Genomic DNA, 16,679 nt, shown 5'->3' with positions numbered 1-16,679 from the left:
ACCGTGAGCGTCCAGTCCCCCGCTTTGGCAGTGACTGTGAGTGTCCAGGCTTTTACTCTGAACAAGATGGGAAGCCAGCAAGGGGCTTGGAGCAAGAAAGTCTAAAAGAGCTGATGGCTGTTTAAAGACGAGCACCACCACCAACAGGGTGTTGAAGTGGACTGCAGGTGGGGGCAGGAGAAGGAGATAGGAGGCTACCACAACCATCTGAGAAAGAGACGGTGGGAGCTTTGGCCACGGTGTACACAGCAGAGGTAGGGAGAAGCTGTCAGATCGGAAACATTCTCTGAAAGTTAAACAAGCGGGATTTCCTGGTATCTTCTCAGAAGAGATAGAATTTAAGTGAGGTCTTTAAAGGTGAGTAGATGCTCACCAGACAGAAGAGGGGATGCGGGCACTCTAGCCCCAGAGAAGAGGCACTAATGCATGAAAGGAGGAGAGGCCACAGCAGAGCCAAGAAACTCTGCATCACAGGAATCTGGGCCTGGACGTTATGCTCAGCAGTGAGTAAAGACCAGACCAGAGCAGTAGTTTGGGGCCCATGTAGTCAGTGGTCTTGCCAGATACCCGGGGGAGTCTGAACTTTGCTCCAGAGGCAAGAGAGACTTAACGAAATGTATAAAGCTGGGAGTGACAAGTCTGGCAGATTTATAGGAACACGAGCCTGATGGAACTGGGGAGGCACGAGCAGCAGCGACCAGGAGGCTGCTGCAAGTGTGCTGGTGGGAGATGACAAATGGGGACCTGAACTAAGACCGTGTCGGCAGGACTGGAAAAGAGGAAACAACTTGAGAGGTTATGAAGAGGTAGAAAAGCCGAGGCCACACAAGTCCACAAGGGCCAGGAGCAACCTTGAGGACGTCAAGGCTCTGGCTGGAAGAACAGGACAAGGGGGACCCACAGGGACAGGTCGCTAGAGAAGGGAATGGAAGGCAGGATCCCAGGAAAAAGCCTGTCATATCCTGTCATTCTTGTGCTCCAAACCCCCGCCTACCTTCTCATCTCACGCAGGGTCACAGCCAGCGTTCTCACTGCAGACCTCAAGCTGCCGCGGAATCGAGTTCCCGCTCTCCGCCCTCAGCTCGTACTCCCCCAGACACCTTTCCTCTAACAGATCTTAGAGCTTTGCTGTTTCCTATGTCCAGAACATTCTTCCTTCCTGCAAGTATCTCCATGGCTTGCTCCTGTACCCCCAAAAGGTCTTTGTTCAAATGTCACTAAACTTCCGTGACCATCGTAGTTGCAATCCCCCCCTACAGTCTCTGCCCCCCTTACCTGCTCTATTTATCTCCATACCATTTTTCCCTTCTGATATTTATCTTTTAGGTTTTTTTATTTTAATCTCTATTCCCTCCCTCCCACCCCCTGACCTTACCGTACTTCACAAGAAATAAGCTCAAAGAAGGCAAGAATCTTCTGTCGGTTTTCACAACCTCATCTTTAATGTCTAAAACATCACCTGGCACAGAATCAGGGGGTTAAATACATGTGTTTAATTAAGTAAGTAATGAATGAACATGGATCGCGTTGAGTTAGATGTACCTGCAAGACCTTCAGGCAGAGCCACTCATAGCCAGTTGGAGTTGGAGTACGGCAGGTCACAAGGGAGAACATGATGGAGACAGAAGTTTGGGATCATCGGGATAAAATCCAAGCAATCCCAGAAGTTCCAAGAGATACAGTAGGAGAGCACTTATGAGTCAGACCCAGGAGCCAAAAAGCCTGGGCTCGAATCTGGCCTTTGACATTTTGTGCTTATAAATCTTGAACCAAGTTTTAAACCTCTCTGAGCTTCTGAGCCTCACCTCTAAAATGGGGTTTTTAAAAAACCTGCCTCAGAAGGTTGTGGTAAGATTTAAGTGAGCAAAGACAGGTAAAGCACTGAGAGTAAGCTGCCACACAGAAAGCAGGGAAAAACTGAAAGCAAGGGGGACACGGAGGAGGGTGGCACTGTCTCTGGGTAACAGGGCAGGAGTCCCAAGTTTGTGTTCTGACACGAATTCACTTCCTTGTGCTCTGTGGTGAACCAAGACAGGTTCTCTCTGCTCTTCTGCTTTGAGTTTGCTGCTGTTGGTGTTTTCTTTCATTGGTTTTCTCTACAGTCTTACTAGAAGAAACCAAGAAACGACTCTGCAGCATTGTGAATCTGAGCATGGGACACTGGGAGGCGTATGTTATGGCAGAAAGAGCCTGGGTCTTCGGACTCAGAAAAATATGGGCTTGAACTCCAGTTCTGCCACTCAGATACAGAACTTAGTCTCTCCTGAGCTCTAGAACAGGAATGACGGTATCCACCGCAAACACCCCAAGCCTAAAGAAGAGTGGCAGCTGAGTACGTATTTGTGGGATGAATGAATGCGGCCACTGTGTGGGAGGATGAAGTGTGAAGCACTCATAAAAAACACTGAGCACAGTCCCAGGCGCAGCGTAAGAGGCAATAAACTGACCCAGTATGGAGGCTGCAAAAAGCCTCATGTTTATGACTGGCAGCTGGGCTGGCATTCCTGTGGCGAGGACCTGCTTAAGGGACTCAATGTCAGGTCTGAACTTTCTATTTATTCATGTCCTTAAAAATTATTTTCACTTCATCTTTTAAGGGACTAGATTTACTTTACGAAGGCTTGGTCCAAGCGCTCCCTTATTATAAGGTGCACTTAACGTGATTAGATATTGGTATCAGGTTTGTTGTGGGTCTTAGCAAGACAAAAGAGAAGCCCTGATTGTTCTGTTTGCCTTGGAGTCTCGTGCCTCAGCGTGAGCACCTGGGATAACCTCGGTGGTGAATTCTTCACGCACTGCTTTAGCCAGAAAAAGCTGACACGGCTCAGCAGTTGCTTTATAACAATGTGCGTTATCACAGACCAGAAAACTTACATCTATGAAAATATTAGCAAGGATTTAAGAACTGATTGCATCTGGGGAGGTTACCTGTTTTAAGGGTACTTTTTAAAAATTATCTCTTTCCTAATTACAAAAGAGTACATGTTCATTGAGATAAGCTGGAAAACGAGAAAAGACTGAAGGAGAAAACTCTACCAGTTTGGGATGTAACATTTCTGTACAGGTCCTGCAGATTGTTCCAGATGCCGCCTCCCCGGGGAGAAGTGTATGTATGCAAAACCAAATTCAAATTACACCAAATATTATTATATGTGTAGCTTTTTAAACTAACTAATGATGCATTCATTTATCTATCCATTCAAGCAAACTGATTAAATACCTACTAGGTGCCAGGCCCCATATAAAGTACAGAGGAGGAGGGAGAGGAGCATATGAAGAAATCATTACAATAACCTAAGAATAAAAAATAATAACCTGAGATAATTAAGGTACGCATGAAGTACCACAGGTGCACACAAGAGGGAGTAGAAATGACCCTCTGGAACACTGAGGTGTCAGGGAAGCATCCTATAGAAGATGACACGTGAGCTGTTACTAACAGGGAACACAGAAGCTCACCGAGGAAGGGAGATGGAGACGATGTGCCACAAAGGCCCAAATATAAAACTACATAGCTAGTCTGAGGTACCACAGAAACCCAGGGTGGGTAAAAAGGTGAAAGGGTCAGAAAGATGAGAATGCAAATGTAGGAGCCAGGTAACAGGCAGCCATTGTGGGATCCAAAGCAGGAGAATGATATGCTCAGATTTATGTTTTGGTTTAAAAAAAAAAAAAGTACTGCAATTTTTTTTTCCCCATCATTGAGAAAGAGGGGCAAAGAAGAAAACTAGGGCCATCCATAAAAGGGCTGATCAGGAGAAAGGTCACGAAGTTCTAATGACAGTGGAGATGACAGATGATATCCTGGTACCCAGAGTGCACCGCAAGTCAGGAGACCTGGATTCCAGATCGGCAAACTCGCCCTTTCCTCTCTTCCTTCCACAGTTACTAAGAATCGGCTCCATGCATGACAAGCATGTGCGAAGTGCTGGAGAAACCAAGCTAGATGTGGCCCAGTTCTTACACCCCAAGAGCCTACATTCTAGTAGGAAAGAAGTGAAAATGTACTATTTTACTGCCCAGCAGGCCTTCCTCTCCTCCTTTGGAGCAGGGCTCCAATTTTCCTATGGGAAAACCATCCACCTCCAACTCACAGTCCACGCAGTGTTGAGTGAGACTGGTCATATTCCAACCCTCCTCCAAGAGTGGGTGCAGAACTAGGCCAGGCAGACAGAAGCATCTCATCTCCCTGAACCCAATGACTGATTCAGGAATAGGCACGTGAGACCAGGCCAACAAGATCATGCCCAGAGGAATTAGACAGACCCAGGAAAAAAGAAATCACTGCCTCTTCTAAGACCCTCTATAGGCTTAAGACCAAATCTCCCCTAGGCTGTCAGAGTCCCCCATACCATCAGGTGAGAACGTATCTAGCATGAAGTCACACAGAGAAAAGGCAAGCCAAGAAACAGAAAAACAGGGATCAGATGACATCTTCTGAGAAACTGGATTCAGCCATGTACTCCTTGACATCAAAGTTAAGTGAGTCAACACATTCCCTTTTTGGCCTCAATGAGTTTGCAATTTTGTCACTTGTAATTGAAAGAGTGCTCCCTGTAAACTGACTGTATTTCAATAAAAATATATTTTAAAAAAGAAAGAAAGAAAGAGTGCTGAGTACTTCCAGGAGAGAGACACAGAATCCCCTAACTGCAATACCATGTGACAGGTACCACCGAGGTATTTATAAAGCGTTAAGTCACACAGTGAAGACTGCAATCAATTCTATCCGTAGGTAAGTCGAAGAAAGTTTCACAAAGGAGGTGATGTTTAAGTGAAGTCTTAGCCATCTTGGTGACAGGATAAGGGGCAAAAGAACATTCTCTGCAGAAGAAACAGGATGAGCAGAGGCAAGAAAGTAGGGAAGAACACAGAACGTTTGGGGAAGAAAAGACAGTCCACTACGCTACAGCACTCAGCTCACAACAGGAAGCAGACTGTACGGGAACTGATACGTTCTGGGGTCATGAGGAGTCATTGGATGACCAAGTCAGACCACTTCACCTCCCATATAACCTCTCGAGACCACAGCTGCTTCACAGGTAAAAATAAAGTAGATCAGAAAAAAAAAAGAATGCAAATTGATAAAAATATTAAAAGACCTTACCTGCTGATAGAATTCATCATCTTTGGGGGTCAGATAAGGAAGCCAAGTGTCTTCAAGCTCTTCCAGAAGCCTCAGTTTCTGTTTAAAAATAATAATGATTATAGGTGACTGAATATAAAGTCACCCCAAATGTAAGACCATCTTTTAGTTTTCCAATAAGAGGACATACCCCCTCAAATTTAGCCAACTTGAAAGTATGAACTTTTAGAGACATTAGTCAAAAGTCACTTATAAAATGTGTTAATTTAATTACATTTAAATTACACCAAATGTATTAAACACTAACTTAGAAATAATGATTTTATTCACTCTCACATTTCTTGAAGCAATTTGCTTCACTCTTGACATGTATCTTTAGTATCAGGGTCATTTTTGTCATCAGTTAGAGTCACCTTTTGAGTCATCAAATACAGTTTTCCAGAACAAATCTTCCTGTCTGTATAATCTGCTTGAGACACAGCAGTTTTTGAATCCTTCTATGATACTATCACTGGAAATACCAAACCAAGCCACAAATACCCGTTCGTGTAACGTCAGAATATTTGGGGTATTTATTCATCCTGTAAACATTTATTTGACATCACATACACTTACATATTACTTTTTCAAGTGATCTTTCATCTCTAGAATAATCACTAAATCTGTGTTAAGCATCTTTTCTTCTTTCCTAATTTTTTGTTTGTTTTCTTCTATTTTTTCCTTTTTATTTTGTCTTTTCTAATTTTATGAAGAAACCCTTTTAAGCATCCACAACCAGCATTGCCTGAGGCCATTTCAAGATACTACATCTTCCCAAACAGTACCATGCTGTTCAAACAAAGCAGTTAAGAGAGGACCCCATATTATAAAGTTCTTTATAAGGAATCAAACATATATAAGGTGACCCTCTCCTTCTGAGGGATTTTTTTCAAAGAATGTCTGACCTTATATTCCAGCATATATGATGTGTGTGTGTTTGTCCATGGCATATAAATGGCATATATGTAAGTGTACACAGACACACATAGGGAAATTATCTATGTATCACAGCAATTTTCTGAAAGAAAAAAAAAAAGCAGAAAAGGCAGAAACAATTGACTTTCAAAAAAAAACCAAAAACTGCAATTCAGGCTGTGATCAGCCACTGAGGCCCTTTTTTATAAGAATGAGAAAATGGTGGGCCTTGCTCTGGGTTGATGCAGCCCTACTCCCTACAGCATGACTTAGAAAACCCAAACTGGATTTCAGCCCCTCCTTGCTCCAAAGAGCAGTGTCTCTATGCAGTGCACAACCTGCTCAACCAGACATGGTGGCCCTGAGTATTATCCTCCCCCATCTCAAGAAAGCAGCCTTCTCTCACTAACCCATCACAAAGTAGTCCAGAGCAAACACCCTTTTGGGCAGAACTCAAGTTCTTCCTGGATCTTTCATATAATTATCCAAACTGAATATAGAAAAAAGGGAATAAAAAAATAGCAACCAGGATGCACCTAGAGATTATGATACTAAGTGCAGTAAGTCAGACAGAAAAAGACAAATATTATGTATCACTTAATGTGGAAACAAAAAAACAAAAGCAATAATACAACTGAACTCATTTACAAAACAGAAACAGACTCACAGACATAGAAAACAATTTTATGGTGTGTGAATTATATCCCAACTAAAAAAAAAGAGACAACGCAAGTGTCTATCCACAGAAGATGGTTAAATAAATGCTGGTACAGCCACACAATGAAATACAACACAACAGTGAACAAGAATGAAGAGGCTCCCTTTAATGAAATTAACTGCTCTCCAGGGTATTTCAGGAAATAAAAGGCAAAGGAAGAACATCCGCTTGTATTTGCCTACAGAAACATAAAGGATATGTGACAAACTATTCAAGGGGTTCTCTCTCAGTGGTAGAGGTGGGAAACGCCAGGAAGGCGCCAGACTATTCAAAATATTCCAGTTTATATTGTTTTGACTTTTGAACTAGGTAAACATACTGTCTATTCAACATATTACCTATTACCAACTCAAGTATATTACCTATTAATTACTAAAAGGGAATTCAATATAAAGATGAAGACAGCATGATCTTTGGCTTTATTTTATAAAGTCCATACTTTTGTGATGTCTGATAAAATACTGTGGGGAGAGACTACTGCAGATTAGCACACTAAAGAGAGAAGGCGGGAGAGTATAGCTCAGTGGTAGAATGAGTGCTTAGCAGGCACGAGGTCCTGGGTTCAATCCCCAGTACTTCTAGTAAAAAATAAATAAATAAATCTAATAACCACCTCCCTCCCCCAAAAAAATGCAAAAAAATTTTTAATTAAAAAAATTAAAAATAAAAAAAACCCTCCAAATTATATTTTTAGGTGAAAATAATATTACCAGAATAAACTAACAGCTTGGTGATGGAAAAAAATTTAATAAAAAATAAAAATAAATTTAAATTTAAAAAAAAAGAGTGAAGGGGGAAAAAGGAGCTCTGACAATTTCTTTGTGTCAAGTGTCAACCAGTCGGTAAATAACACACAATGTTAAAATGCACTCTGGAGTGGAGGGAGAAGGCGCTTGTATCTGTCAGATCTGGCTAACGGTCACTCCTTGGCCTGACGTACAGATAAATCCACGCAGCCAGACCCTACAGCACATGGCTCTGCCTACATACTTCTCTGCTTCACACTGGTGTCAAATACATCAAGCTGCTCACAAATGGCACACAGAAAGCCAGAGCAAGTGCAAAGCCTCGGCTCTCCCACCTGCAGGAGAAGCATCCATGAGGGCTACACCCACTTCCACAGCTCTGGCAGGTGAAGGACCCGAATACAAAACCTTAAGTAAAAACACACTGAAGCCCCAAACCACGGTCTCAAGTTGGATGTCAGAAACATTAACCCTAATAAGCTTCTCTGAAAAGTTAACCTCGATCTGAGCTTCCATATCCTGCCAAATAGAGATATAGAGAATCTCACTATAATTACACACAAAGATTAACTGGATTACGGCTCATAAGGTGAGGGTGCATCTCATGTACAAAAATGTTCTGTCCCACTGATGTCTCTTCAGCCTCGTCAGATTATGCCTACAGCTCTTCTGTATCCATTTTTCAGTTTCCACGTAATTTTTAAATTATGAATCATATTTTCTCAGCTTCTATAAAAATTGAATTTTGCTGTCTGTCTTCAAAATACAATCACAAATATGGGCTTCTGGATGTTCAGTATAAAAATAACCACCTGATCTTCTGAGGGCTCCAAATAATTAGCAGGAAAATTGACCTAGTCCTTAAGCAGGGCATGAATGAGTAAGAAAAACCTCCCTGAGGAAGCCAAACCAAAACCAGAAAGGTGAGTGAGAAGTAGCTAAGCCAAAAGAAGTAAAAAGAAATACTTCATATATACATATGCCATATTTGCTTTAAAAAGAAAAAAAGTATCTCAACAAACAGCATCTGTTTTCCTGTGCTCACTGAAAATATGGCACAGTAAAAATAAATAGAATTTGGAGGAAAGAGTAGAATTTGATTCCCAACTCTACCACTTCCTAGCTGTGGTACCACGCCTGAATCAACCTTTCCAAATCTGTTTACTCACCTATAGAACCCTGTCTCACAGGCTGTTGTGAATATGAAATAAAATTAATCACATATATTATTGCATTTTATAAATTATAAGCTATGCAGATATTAGGGAAATGGCATTCAAATGTTGGGACGGATCTATAACAAATCATCAGGTAAGAAATCTAACTGTTAGTTCTAACACCAGTTCTCTCAGTCTAGGTATATGATTTAGGACTAGTTTCTTATCTACCTGTAATATACAGAGATCTAAGAACAATGTCTCACAAAAAACCCTCAATACACTGGCAAGCACTCACTGTTACGGTTACTCATTTCTGAGAAGGACAATTTTATTTTCTAGTTATAAATCACCTATAAGCAATCCTATGTATAACCCATCAAATTATATTTTATGCCATAGATTAATGCTACATGAGAAATTTAGATATTATTTTGCCTGGGTGAACTACAACAGAACTATATAAAAACTCTCCATAAAAGTTTATATATATATAAAATGCCTCAATTAACTACACTGGTGATAAAAATTAAAATTGTCATAAAATTTTAGAACAGATGAAAAAACAAAGACCTATCCAGAGACACAAAGTGACTGGCAAGAAATTACACTACCATTCACAACTAATAATCTCATTGCCTAAGTATAAGATCATTTCCACTACACTTCATCATATCAACCCTAAGGGAAGAGAAATTTTCTTTCAAGAATTGTTCAATTTTCCACTGGAAAAAAAAAAACATACAAATGCAAAATTTATAATAATTTTAATTAAAATCAATACCATTTTAAAAATTTAAAACCAATGCTTCTAACCAGTTCTTTTGTACCCTCAAGTCCTGGCTACTTTGGTAGCTCTACAATGCTTTCAAGAATTCTTTTTAAGCATTTTTTTTTCAGTTTCTAATAATGGGAGCCTATGCAGCAGTAGACCAAAAATCCAGCCAGAGCAAAAAACCTCATAATCCACAAATCAGGAAGAATTCTCAGGAGGACTTTGCCTCAATAGTGGTATAAAATTAGCCCTGGACTACCATTCTATTCCTTCATAACAAGGCTTAAAAGTAAGACTGAAAGGATCAAACCAATCAAAAGTTACAAGACACAGAAAGAAAGACAAGAATATACGGCAAGGTAATATGACTGATAATGAAGAGAAAAATCAATCAGTTGGAATTGGTCCCATAATAGCACAGATGACAGAATTAGCAGACAAGCACATTAAAAACAGTGATATAATTGTAGTTTATATGTTCAAGAAATTGAGAAAAGACTGAACATGGTAAATAAAGAAAAAGAAGTAAAATTAAATCAAGCTTCCAGACAGGAAAACCACAATATCTGAAATGAAATATATATTAGATAAGATTCAAAGCAGATTAGATATCATGGAAGAAAAGAATAGTGAACATGAACCCATAGCAATAGAAACTATCCAAAAGGAAACACAAGCAAAAAAAAAAATTATCAGAGTATCAGTGAGTTGTAGGATTACTTTAAGCAGTTTAATACATATGATTAGAGTCACCAAAGAAGAGAAGAATGGGAGAAAGAAAAATACTGGCCAAGAATTTTCTATATTTGATGAAAACTATAAATCCACAGATTCAAGTTGCTCAAAGAACTACACACACACACACACACACACACACACACACACACATAAACACATAAACACAAGGAAATAACACTAAGGCACAATATAATCATATTACTTAAAATCAGTGAAAAAAAAAAGAAAATCTTAAAAGCAGTCAGAGAAAAACAGTATGTACACAGGAACAAATCATAACATGAAATACCTCATTGAAAGAATGTTACTCAGAAGACAGTGAAGAAACATTTTCAAAGAACTTTAAGAATAAAAAAATTGTCAGACTAAGTTTCTACCCCAAGCCAAATTATCTTCCAAAAACAAAAATGAAATAAATACTTTTTCACACATAGAAAAGTCAAAATTCAGCACCAGCATAGCTTAACTATAAGAAATCATAAATGAAGACCATTAGTTATAAAGAAAATGACACTTGATAAATCTCAGTCTTCACAAGGGAATGAAACATGTCAATCATAGTAACTACACTGGAAATATAAAAGACTTATCTCTCACTATTTAAATCTTTATAAAAGACAACTATTTAAAGCAAAAATAATAGCACATTACTGAGTTTATAATAGATGTAGAAATGAAATGTGTAACAATAGCACAATGGCCAAAAAGAAATGGGAGTATATCATAAAACTCTTAAACTACATGTAAAGTGCAACAGTATTATTTCAACGAATATATGTGTATGCATATGCATGACTGGGCATTGTTTTGTACGTCAAAATTGACTGTAACTGACTATACTTCAAAAAAAAAAAAGGAAAAAGAAAGAATCTATTAAGATAAAGATAGATACTAGAAACCCTACAATAACCATAAAATAACAACAAAGAGTTATGGAGACAAGCAAACAAGGGAGATAAAATAGAATCTTGAAAAGTCAAACCAAGAAAACAGAAAGATCTCCAATAAACAAAGTAACTTTACCCACAAAGGAACTAGAAAAAAGAAAAATAAAAGCCCAATTTAGCAGAAAGGAAATAACCAAGATCAGAACAGAAATAAATGCAAGTCCAGAAAAAAAAACCTTTAAATCAACAAAACTAAGAGCTATTTTTTAAAGATAAGCTAAATTGACAGACTTTAAGCATACTAAGACAAAAATAAAGAAGACTCAAATAAAATTATAAATAAAAGAATAGAAATCATAACTGATATGACAGAAATACAAAGGGTCATAGAACTACTAAAAACAATTATATGCCAACAAACTGAATAACACAGAAGTGGACAAATTTCTAGAAACATTCATCTACCAAGATTGAATCATAAAGAAATAGAAAATCTGAACAGACTCATAACAAGTAAAGAGACTGAATGAATAAACAAAAACCTCCCAAAAAAGATGGTTTCACTGGTGAATTCTACTAAACTAATTTAAAGAAGAATTAATGTCAGTCCTTCTCAAACTCTTCCAAAACATTAAAGAGAAAAAAATACTCTCAAACTCATTATGAACAAACCGGATTTAACAGCACATCAAAAAGATCATAAACTATGATCAAGGAAGACTTACCTCTGGAATGCAAGAATGGTTCAGCATACTCAAATCAACAAATGCAATGCATCACATTAACAGAATGAAAGATAAAAAATTATATGATCATCTCAGTAGCTGCTGAAAAAGCATTTGACAATACACATCTTCGCATTATAAAAACTCTTTAAAAAACTGGGTATAAAAGAAATGTACCTCAACAGAATAAAGGCCATATAGGCCAAGCCCACAACTGAAAACATATTAAAGGTCCAAAGCTTTTCCTCTAAGATCATGACAAGGGTACACACTTTTACCACTCCTATTGAAAACATGATACTGAAAGTCTTAGCCAAAGCAATTAGGCAAGAAAAAGAAGTAACAGACATCCAACTTGAAAAGGAAGAAGTAAAGCTGTCTCTGCAGATGATATGATCTTACATACAGAAGATACTAAACACTCCACCAAAAAACCGCTGGAACTATTAAATAAATTCTGAAAGGCTGCAGGATACAAAATCAACACACAGAAATCTGCAGTGTTTCTCTACATTAACAGTGAAATCTCTGGGAAAAAATAAAGAAAACAATCCCATTTATAATAGCATCATAAACAATAAAATACTTAGGTATAAATGGAACCAAGGACATAAAATATCTGCACACTGAAAACTATAAAACTTAGGTAAGCCAAATTGAGGAATACAGAAATAAATGAAAAAGTATTCTGTGTTCATAGATCAAAAAATTAATATTGCTAAAATGTCAATACTATCCAAAGTCATCTATAGAGTCAATGCAATACCTATCAACATTTCAATGGCATTTTTCACCAAAGTGGAAAACAAATCCTAAAACTTGCAAACCACCACCAAAAATACCCAAATAGCCAAAATGATCCTGAGAAAAAAGAACAAAGCTGGGAGCACTACAATTCCTAATTTTAAACTACTTTACAAAGCTAAAATAAAGAAAACAGTATAGTATTGGCATTAAAATAGATATATAGACATTGGAACAAAACTGACACACAGAACAAACTCTTCATATATGGTCAACTAATATTTGACAAAGTAGTCAAGAATACTCAATGGGGAAAGGATAGTCACTCCAACTTAAACATGCTAGAAAAACTAGATAATCACATGTAGAAAAATACAATCAGACCCCTATTATACATTATTCACAAAAGCTAACTTGAACTGGATTAAAGACTTGAACATAAGACCTGAAGTTGTAAAACTCCTAGAAGAAAAAAACAGGGAAAAAGCTCCTCGACATTGATCTTGGCAACAATTTATTGATGACAACAAAAGTACAAGCATCAACAGCAAAAATAAATAAGAAGGACTATATCAAACTAAAAAGCTTCATAATGAAACATGAAAAGTCAATCTATGAAATGGGAGAAAGTATTTGCAAACCATCTATCTGATAGGAGGTTATTTTCCAAAATGTATAAGGAACTCATACAATTCAATAGCTAAACAAACAATCTGGTTTTTAAAAGGGCAGAGGACCTCAATAGACATTATTCTAAAGGCATACAAACGGCCAGTTACATAAAATGGTGCTCAACATCACAAATCATCAGGGGAATGAAAATCAAATCCACAGTGAGATATAACCTCATATCTGTTAGAATGGCTATTGTCAAAAAGAGAAGAGATAACAAACGTTGGTGAGAAAGTGTAGAAAAAAGAACTCGTGCCCTTTCAGTAGGAATGTATATTGGTAGAGACACTATAGGAAAATAGCATGGAAGTTCCCCAAACAATTAAAAATAAAAGTACTATATGATCAAGCAATCCCACTTCTAGATATATGTCCAAAAGAAATGAAATCAAGATTTCAAAGAGGTATCTGCACTCCCATGTTCACTGCAGCTACTATTCACAATAACCAAGATATGGAAACAACCTAAGTGTCCATCTAGAGATGAATGGATAAAGAAGATGTGGTGTATATATATACAAATTGGAATATTATTCAGCCATAGAAAAGAAATCCTGCCATTTGGGACAACATGGATGGACCCTGAGGGCATTATGATAAGTGAAATAAGTCCAAAAGATAAAGATAAACACTGTATGATCTCACTTATGTGTGCTATCTAAAACAGCCTAACTATAGAAACAGAGAATAGCATGGTGGGTGCCAGGAGCTGTGGGTGGGAAAAATGGGAAGACTGTTGGTCAAAGAAAACAAACTTCAAGTTATAAGATGAATGAGTTCTAGAGATCCAATGTAAAGCATGATAACCACAGTTAACAATACTGCAACTTGCTAAAGGAGTAGACCTTAAATATTGTCACCACAAACATACCTTTTTTTAAAAAAGTAATTACATAAGATGATGGAAGTGTTAACTAACTCTATTGTGGTAATCATTTCACAATATATTCATGTACTAAATCATCAGATTTTATACCTTAAATGTACACAATGTTATTTGTTGATTATATCTCAATAAAGTTGAGGGTTTGGGGAATGGGGATTGTTCTCTGACAAAATGGAATTAAATTAAAGATTAGTAACAGAAACATATCTAGAAATCCCCAACTATTTGGAAACTAAATAACCAACTTACAAATAATCCATGGGTCAAAGAAGAAACCAAACAAGAAATTAGAAAGTATTTTTAACCGAATAAAAATGAAAACAAAATATTTCAAAACATACAGGATGCAGTAACTGCAATATTTAGAGGGAAATTTACAACATTGAAGACCTACACTTAAAAAGAAAAATGGTTTCAAATCAATGCCCTCAGCTTCTTCCCAGAGAAAAATAGAAAAAGAAGAACATATGAAACCCAAAGTAGGCAGAGAGAGAAAATTATAAAAGATCAGAGAAGAAATCAATGAAATAGAAAACAGAAAAGTAAAGAAAATGAAGGAAGCCAGAACCTATTTCTTGGAGAAAATTTAAAATCTCTAGCCAGATTGATAAGGAAAAAAAACCTGACATTTCAACAAATCAATTAAAAGAATAATAAGGAAGTATTATGAACTTTATGCCAATAAATTTTAGAACTTGAAAAAAACAGAAAAATTCCTTGAAAGTCACAAATTACCAGTGTAGATTCAAGAGGATAACCTGAAAAGCCCTATATCTAACAACGAAGTTGAATTTGTAGTTTAAAAACTTCCTACAAAGGAAACTCCAAGACCAGAACTTTCACTGTTAAATTCTACCACACATTTCAGAAAGAAGTAATGTCAATTCAATACAAACTCATCCAGAAAATTAATGAAATTCAACCCCAAAACCAAACAGAATTATTACAATAAAATTATAGACCAATATCCCTCAGAAATATGAAAACACAAATTATTAACAAGATTTTAGCAAACTGAATCCAATAACACATAAAAAGGATAATACATCATGACCAACTATTATCCCAGAAATGCCAAGGTGGTGTAACATTAGAAAATGGACATAATCATCATATTATCAGGCTAAGAGAGAAAAACCATACGGTAATCGGAATCGATGCAGTAAGAACATTAGATGACACCCAACATCAGTCCTGCTAAATGCACTCAGCAAACTAGGTTACTTCCTCAGCCAGATAAAGGAATCTATGAAAACCATACAGCTAACACCATAGCTAGTGCTGTATTAAGTAATGTATTTTTTCTAGATATGTATCTATTTCCTCTAAGTTAGTTCTCAAATGTTTTATTACTCTTAGTAATACCAGTAATGCGTCCTCTTTTGAGTCCCAAATCTTGGGTCACATGATTTACTTCCTCCTTCCTCATATTCTCATTAATTATCTACAGTTTAGTTTTGTATATATTTTAAAACAGAAAAGTAGTGTTTTAAACCAATAATTAGGTGAATTTTCCAAAACATTCCATCAATTTCTATGTTCATCTTCTTGTATTAAAAACCTTCCCTCTGGGTTCACTGTCTTCTTGCTAAACTGCAACATTTAACAGTTTCCCTAGTGAGAGTCCATGGAAAGTAACTCTCCTAGTCTTTTTTATGGCTGAAAGTATCTATTTCTTCTCACTTTTGAATCACAGACTACTAGGTTTCAAAAATTTAAATTAACTATAAACTTCCCTTTGTGCTTGGAAGATTTTATTACCCTGAATTCTTGCATCCACTGTTGCCAATTAAAACCTGTTGCCAATTAAAACCTGTCTTTCGCATATAAACTGGATTTTGGGAGTGTGAATCTCTTAAGGAATTTTTTCCTTCATATCCCTTATATTCTAGTTTCAACATGACGGTACTCCTCAAAGTATCTGAGGATTCAGGTCTTTCTTTAACTAAGAAAAATTCTCAACTCTTGGCTCTTCAGATGTTGCTTCTCCATCACAATCTTCATTCTCTTTTTCTGTAACGCTCTATTAGACATCTGTTGGAACCTCTCAATCTATCCTCCAAGTCACCTAACTGCTCTTTTTTTCAATCTTTTGTCTCATTATGCTACATACTGGGTGAATTCCTCAGTACCCTCCTCCAGTTCACCAATTCTCTTTGCAATTGTATGAGGTCTAAAAGTCACCCCTTCTACTGAGTTTATTATTTCTATGACTCTACTTTTCATTTCCAAGATTGGTAACTGGCTCTTTTTCATGTAAAGCTGCTCCTGTTCCATTTCTGCATCTTAGGGGGAATTTCTAAATTTCACTTTTATCAATGTGATGACTTTTCTTACCCCTTTGAACTTCTTGGACATAATTATTTCAGTCTGTGCCTGACTTTTTTTTTTTAATAAAATTAATCTCATCTGGAATAAATTTTTATTCACATTGTTGATTCTAATGGCACCTGTTTTCTTCAAGTATTTTGTTACTTTGTTTTGAAGGCTAATCCTAAGTAGGTGGCTTTTTTGTCTTTGCTTTCTTCCCCCTTCTCTCTCACTACATATGTGCTCACTTCTCCCTCCACGTGGTTCAGCAGCTGCCTCCA

The 16,679-nt window shown here is 37.2% G+C and overlaps 1 protein-coding gene across 2 annotated transcripts in view; it reads right to left on the bottom strand.

Moving 5' to 3' along the window:
* The window catches only part of FTO (FTO alpha-ketoglutarate dependent dioxygenase), a 345,689-nt gene that overhangs the window by 251,170 nt on the left and 77,840 nt on the right, over positions 1-16,679 (bottom strand). For both annotated transcript variants that reach the window (XM_032486327.1, XM_006185972.3), the window contains exon 2: positions 5,108-5,185. In XM_032486327.1, the coding sequence (XP_032342218.1) occupies positions 5,108-5,185 (78 nt within the window). The remainder of the gene's footprint in view (positions 1-5,107; positions 5,186-16,679) is intronic.

The sequence above is a fragment of the Camelus ferus genome, chromosome 9 (genome assembly GCF_009834535.1).
Source record: "Camelus ferus isolate YT-003-E chromosome 9, BCGSAC_Cfer_1.0, whole genome shotgun sequence".
NCBI lineage: Eukaryota > Metazoa > Chordata > Mammalia > Artiodactyla > Camelidae > Camelus > Camelus ferus.
This window is presented reverse-complemented; position numbering and strand designations above follow the sequence as displayed.